This window comes from Dipteris shenzhenensis, chromosome 13 (genome assembly GCF_047967505.1).
Source record: "Dipteris shenzhenensis isolate YYH24624 ecotype China chromosome 13, Dip_SZ_1.0, whole genome shotgun sequence".
Taxonomy (NCBI): domain Eukaryota; kingdom Viridiplantae; phylum Streptophyta; class Polypodiopsida; order Gleicheniales; family Dipteridaceae; genus Dipteris; species Dipteris shenzhenensis.
The window spans coordinates 13005300-13012285 of record NC_141608.1 but is presented as its reverse complement, the minus strand read 5'-3'; the positions used below and the strand labels follow the sequence as shown (position 1 = coordinate 13012285).

General features: G+C 43.0%; 1 protein-coding gene across 1 annotated transcript; it reads left to right on the top strand.

Annotated features, from left to right (window-relative positions):
- Positions 1 to 6132: 6132 nt before the first annotated feature.
- On the top strand, positions 6133 to 6564 carry LOC147895041 (sugar transport protein MST6-like). Its single transcript, XM_087383400.1, has one exon. The coding sequence runs from the start codon at positions 6133 to 6135 to the stop codon at positions 6562 to 6564; it is 432 nt and encodes a 143-aa protein (XP_087239526.1).
- The last annotated feature ends 422 nt before the right edge of the window (positions 6565 to 6986 follow it).

The window sequence follows — 6986 nt, the reverse complement described above, 5'->3', positions numbered from 1 at the left end:
ATCTGGGGCTTCGCTCCCGCTTTTACGATGGTTCTGGTGTACATTTAGGCTTAGGGCAAGCATGAATGGGCTGTTGATTGCTTTGGCTTGGATACCCATATATAAGAGTTGCCAAGGTAATATCCCTAGGCCTCAAGTAGTCTTGTGGGAACCCATTGGTAATGTACCTTCCTTGTTGGATGGTGTCATCTTCTTCTTTGATGTTGAGGTTTGTTGTTTACATGAAGGGGTGGATGGCAATGGTGAGGCTTGATGTTTAGAGGAGGGGGTGGCTTTGTATGTTGAGGTTTCTTTGGAATCCAAAAATATGATTCACCCTCAAAGTATCCTTGAGCCTTCAATAGATCCTTTCAAACCCATATTTGCTCGGTTGCCTTTTGTCTTTGTCTTCTTCCTTGGTGAGGTGGTTGCCGAGGTTGAGAAGCGGAAGTGGATGTTGATGTTGGTGCTTGAATGTTAGGCCAGTTAGTAGTTCTTAGCACATCTTGTTGGGTGGAATCATCACCAAATAATCCTTTGTAAGTGTCTTGGATCCGACTTTTACCAAGAATGGCAGCTTCCATTAAGGTACATGTAGGAGCTACAAAAAACTTGCAAGGCATAATGTAATTATCCAAGGAAGCGTTCAACATTAAAGAACCAATAACCTTAATAGAGGTACCCTCTATGGATTGAATTTCAGAATCACATACTTGAAGGCGTACCTGGCCAAGATGCTTTTATGTCTCCCATGAGATGAGGTTGTGGCCTACTCGCCCATCTACCATGGCCTATGTTCGACATGTTGCACCTCTTGATGTCAGCTCTACCCAAAGTTGAGATGGAGTCATATCTACCTCATTAGAATCAAGGGAATTGTCAATTCCTAATTCAATTTGATTAGGTAGTACCACTCTCATGGTGTAAAAAGGTGTAATGGAGTTAAGTTGTTCATCATCAAGGTACATCATCTGAGTGCCCTCAGTAGTTGGTGGATCTCTTTCCACTAGTGTATGGATCCAATCAATTGAGTCTTGTAGTTCTGGTAAAGGAAGACACCACAAGGTTCATCAAGACTCTTCTCACTATCCTCTTTCTCATCTTTGTTAACCAACTTTACCGCAGTGGTATCCATTCAGCTATAAATAGTTTTTTGGACATAGTGTGAGCCTTCCATGTTTGGTGATCAACCCTCATGACTTGTTGATCTTTCCTTAGATAAATGTTGTTGGAGTGCCAATCATGGACCAATCCTTCCATACGCAAGAAAGGTCTCCCTAGAATAGCCTCATACCCAGGGTTGTTTTGGAAATCCATTACAACAAGGCACACCCGATATGTGAGACCATAGGTTTTGATTTTAATGCCCTTGAGTACTCCTATGGGATGAGCCATGCCTCCATCAACTAATTTAACTACCAAGGAAGTACTCTTTCGGTCGGGACTTCCCCACTTTTCCCAGCATTGTTTCGTGATGATGCTGACACATGCTCCTCCGTCTAAGATTGTCATAGCTTTCTTATCACGGAAAGAGATGGGTATCACTGCATTCGTGTCATCACTCTCAAAATATTAGCCCAATTTGTTGAATTAATGGATGTTCTTGGTCAAACCATATTTTGGACAGATTGGAACTCAGGGTCAAGAGAAATATAAGAATGTCAATAGTTAAATTCTGCACTTTATATACAATTGATATAAAAGTTTTGAATTGAAAAACTGGTATTAATGATGTCTGTGCAATGGAAATGTACATAAGCATCAGCCTTGGATGCAAGATACATTACTCTAGTGCACATATTGCAGGATGGAATACATTGACAGCATGGGAATGATGATGCATTGGATGTAAAAGGCTTTTTTACATAGGAATCAAGAGTGTGTAGTAGGGAAGAAGTAGATTATACCATTTTAGTAGGTAACACACACATAATTATTCCTAACAATTCCTATCAAGAATTGATGTACAATATAGAAGAGTCCTGATAAAATCTTTTATTGATTTATATGGTATAATCTACCCAGACCATTTAAAAAGAAAATTTCCTCACATAATAGGTTGAAGGACCCCAAATTTATATCTTGCTTAAAGGATCTTGAGGAGGTTACCTTAATGACGAGTTTAAGGATCAAATAAAACGTGCAATGGTATTCCCATTAATAAGGGTGGAAAGTTAAGAGATGATTGATTGTTCATAAACCCTTTGTGGCTCCTCATAGATCCCCAAAGGTGGGTAGTTAAAATGACTTGGGTAGATCAAACGCCATCTAAAACACTATAAAAGACAATGTCTAAAATAAATGAGCCTCAATGGAAGTTGGCAAAAGTATAGTACCTCATGAAGCGGGAGGATTCATGTTGCAGTCTTGTGAATTGCACAAATAGTTGCAAGATCAAAAGCCCAAGAGTCTCTACTCTACATTATCAGTAGGTAAGGCCATTTCATGTTGATTGATCATCTACTTCATATGGTGGCACATTTGGCGAAAGATTTTTTTTAGAACATATGTGGTATACAATTGTATGCGCCATGAAGTATCCATTGTAAATACCATAAGCTCTTTACTAATATCAATAATGCAATAATGGGCATGTACATAGCATTGCCCGCAATTTATAAAGCCATACCAAGAATTGCATCATAACATCCATGATGTACATGGAGACGATTTTGCAGTTTGAGGGTGCCTATCAGTTATAAATCACCCTTGGAAGGTCTTGACCATGATTGGGAGATTGAACATTATCAGGATTTATGGGTTGGGGTGTCACTATTTTCCCATTCATCCAATCTGAGAGGTCTCTCCATAGAGTAGGATTACCCCATAATAGTGTTGCGATGGGCATCTTGATCTAAGTGGACTCCTATGAGGCTAGTCCTATGATGTCTTGAAGACCAGTGATAGATTCCATGCCTATTGATTTAGACTCTTCTAAGCCATAAAAGGACATGTTGTCATCCTCCTTTAGTTGTTGCAAGGTGGGGTCTTCCTCAAACATCTGTAGCATTAGGATAGATCTCTCTATTGAAGAGCATGACACACCTTCTTCCTCTACCCTTTCAGGTATTTGCAAGGCTTTTGAGGCTCGAGCATTTATGTCATGTCTAGGATGAATTTTATCAATACTCTTGCTTGCCTTGAGACTCAGTTGACATTCCTGTTGGCACTTGTGTACCAATTTAGGCACCTCGGGGATACCTTCTTTCCTTGCCCATGGGTTGGGATATTCACCGTGACCCTTAGGTGTTGTAGCTTGGCCATGGGTTGAAGCTATTATCGGTGCCTCATTTGCCTCATGTGGGTTGTTATTGCTGGTACCATTTGAGAGAGTATCATAAGAGTAAGATTTCTATCCTATGATCTTCAGGTCGAGAACATGGTAGTCCAGGCAGTATATTTTCTAAGAAACAATCAAAAGACCCATCTTGGATGATGACCTTGTTTTTTCCCTTCCCCATCTTCATTACACCCTTGGTGCTTACTCGTGCTGATTCAGTTGCATTTCTAGGCTTTGACGTGCTAGCTTTATCCCTTTTGGCTTGTTTGCGAAGCTCTTTATTAAGGGCTACTGTTGGGGTAAAGGGCAGTGTGCCTGCCCACTTGTACAATGCCCATGTATACTCATATATATATGATAGAGGAATAAGCTGGAGTAGCTTTTGCTCCACCACTTTTGGTGTCTCCTTATCCCTTTGTGCGTGCTCTCCTCTCCCACAACTGGTATCAGAGCCCACGGCGTTCGATCTACGAGGAGCTCGGTGAGAGGAGCACGGGCATTGCTTCGAGAGATCTATTGAGAGCTTTGGAGAGCTCGATTCTCTCATTCACGGGGAGATTTTGGGTAGACATCATCCAGATCTGTTTGCTCTACAACACAGCTGCAAGAATCACTTTGGGTTACCTTCCAGCGCTTTAGTGCTCCAGCAACCTACAGAACCCATCCACGGGCATTGCTGGCTGGACGATAGAGCTTCGGAGCTCAGAGGCAACTTGGCTCGCGAGCACTATCTTTGTTGGTGTGCTACTACATCACAGGAGCTTGGAGATGTGGTCGTTGGTCGCTACGTAGTTTTTATTGTAAGCTATTGCCTTTGCTATAGAGAGGAGGCCTTGTAAGGTCTGTGGCCTTGCTGTGCTCTAGAGTCATCGGTTGGCTAGAGAGGTGGCTGTGGAGCTGTTTGTGGAGGCATAGGCTGGTGTTGCAGACTGTTGTTGTGTGAAGGCTGGAGCATGCATTGTCGTAGAGTTGTATGATGGCATCGAGACAAATGTGAAAACTGGCCGGCTGAACGTGAGAAGCTTGCAATCATAGGAGGAGCGGTAGAGAAGGTTCATCGGCTGGCTAGATATGTTGAAGCTACCTAAAATAGAGATGCTTGAAAGGTTTGTCGGCTTTACATGCCCATTGCAGCGGTGGCTTGGCCTCGAGGATATTTTACATGTTTTTACAGGATTTGTACAACGGAGTTTTGGCATTTTTATGCTTGTGCACTGAGCAGTTGGTTGCAACTACTACTGAGCTATGTGTGCCATTTATTCAGTGCATTTGGGTCATTGTATAGACATACTTTGGTGCATCTTAGTCCTTGTGGACATTCCATTACAGTTGGTCTGATTTTGACAATTTGGCTTGGCTCGGGGGTACGGTTAGGCACCCTGAGTGATAGTAGGTTGACATTGAGACTCACGGCCAAAAAATATAGTGTTGTCCAGACCAATCAGGTCTCCAAATAAACTGGCTAATCCAATGCTCAAAAGCACTCAGCCATAAAGAGGCATAGACAAGAATATATGCAGCCCAGTAACCTGCCAATGCCTGGCAATCCAAGTAAGAAATGCACTGAACCAAATGAGAAATGCCTGCTCAACCCATGGCAATAGGAGCCCAGCTCAACTATCCATAAACATCAGTGCGGCATCCACCAATGCAAATCCATAATGCATCGAAATGGCATTTACTGCATCACCAATGCATCACCTCAAGTGTGCAATCCTTTGGCAACAAAATCAAGCATTCACCACTTGCCAAATGTGCCAAAGTGACTTGCCAAAATGCCAATAATGCCCTTGGACTGAAGTGAGATCCCAATCACTTTTTGTAATTTACTGTTGTGCAAGAGAAATCACATCCACTTTGGGTAAGATAACACGCTGTCCTTGTTTTTGAATAGTGATATCTTTTCATCGAAAGACCGGATGCCAAAGCTGTAAACAACAAAGTTGTAGCTTCTAAAAAGATCTACAACTTGTCAGTTGAGCTCAAGAGCCAAATCCTTGTGGATTCTCAGATATTCTCACCTGAAAAACAGCTTCTTGCACATTGGTCACAAATAGACAGTAGACTGCAACTTTTTGAGGTATTGCAGAGGCTGTAACTCCTACAGCTTATACCGGATCAACTTGCTTCTAAAAGCAAATTTGTAGCATGTTCTGTGAACTACAACTTTCCAGCTTGGCACAAGTGTAGTTCCGAACCAGGAAAGAGATATTCAGTCCTGAAAATGACTGTTTTGTCATAAAAACAACAGCAGCAACAATTGTAATGTCCTGACCAATGGCAAACACAATGCCATATAATCAGCCCCGAATATGGTAACGAATCAGCCCCAAAATGCTGACAAACCAGCCCTGAAACAGCTCCAAACAATGCTAATCTGACAGGATCTCAATACATCACTGTACCACCCTATGTATCCAACATAGGCAAATAACCATGCATCCAACGAGCTGTCAATGCATCTCAACTAGGCATGTACCACTGTCAAAGCATGTGTCACTACCACTGCCAAAGTGATGTACCTGCAAGAAAGATATGCAACCCACTGATTAGAAAGAGAGAGCCGAGCTCTACGATGAGGGAATGAAAGAGGCCTAGGAGATGATTGTATGGTATGAATGCAGGGTGCTCAAATGAAGGGTGTCGATGAAGACCACTTGCTAGCCAAAACCACTCAATTCCATAGTATAACCAGTGCCAAATGCATCTGAAAACAAATGCATTAGCCTTGCAATCCACTACACTGCATGATCAATGCATATAGCATCTAAACCGGCCCAAAATGACATCAAATTGCATCCAAAAAATGCATCAAACGGGGGCTCGAATTGCACTCCAAAATCAGCAAAAAATTGCTCAAAACAATGCCCGAGATGCCCTTCCTCTTCGCCGAACGTAACAAGTACAACATCCCCAACGATTACTATAAATTCAACACCCAAATCTTCACCACTTTCACTTCTTCACTTTACATCGCTAGCCTCATTGCATCTTTTTGTGCTTACACTGTTACTCACGCATTTGGAAGAAAACCGTCCATGCTCACCGGTGGAGTTAGCTTCCTCGCCGGCGCTGCCATCAATGGTGGTGCTAAGGATGTTGCCATGCTTATCGTCAGCCGCATCTTGCTCGGTGTGGGTGTTCAGTTTTCCAATCAGGCCATGCCTGTGTATCTTTCCGAGATAGCTCCCCCAAAGATTCACGGAGTTCTCAATATCATGTTCCAGCTAGCCATCACCATCGGAATTCTATGCACAAACCTGATCAATTTTGGAACCGAGCACCTTACACCCTGGGGATGGTGAGTCTCTTTGGCATCGGCTATTGTTCCAGTGGTTATCATGACTGTGGATTCCGCGTTCGCACTTGGTGATGTCAATCATGATCCCATTCTTCCTTCCTAAAGGCTCGAACTCAAGCAAATGCAGCAAGATTGTTTTGAATCTACTCCAACCTCGCATCAATAGCAAGCTCCACTTCTACATCAGCTCCAAATCCAGGTACTCCATGCCCAAAATCCTTGAAGCTCCACTGAACTCTCCCCTCAGGCTATTCTTCTCGAGCTCCCGAGCTCAGATCATCATAGCTATGGCTGCCCCGTCTCTCCATGAGAGACATCGATCCAAAGCTCCTTCAATGCTGGATCCGCACACACCACAAGCCCTCGCAAAGCTCCCCGTAGATCGAACACCACGACCTGCTCTGATACCAATTGTGGGAGAGGAGA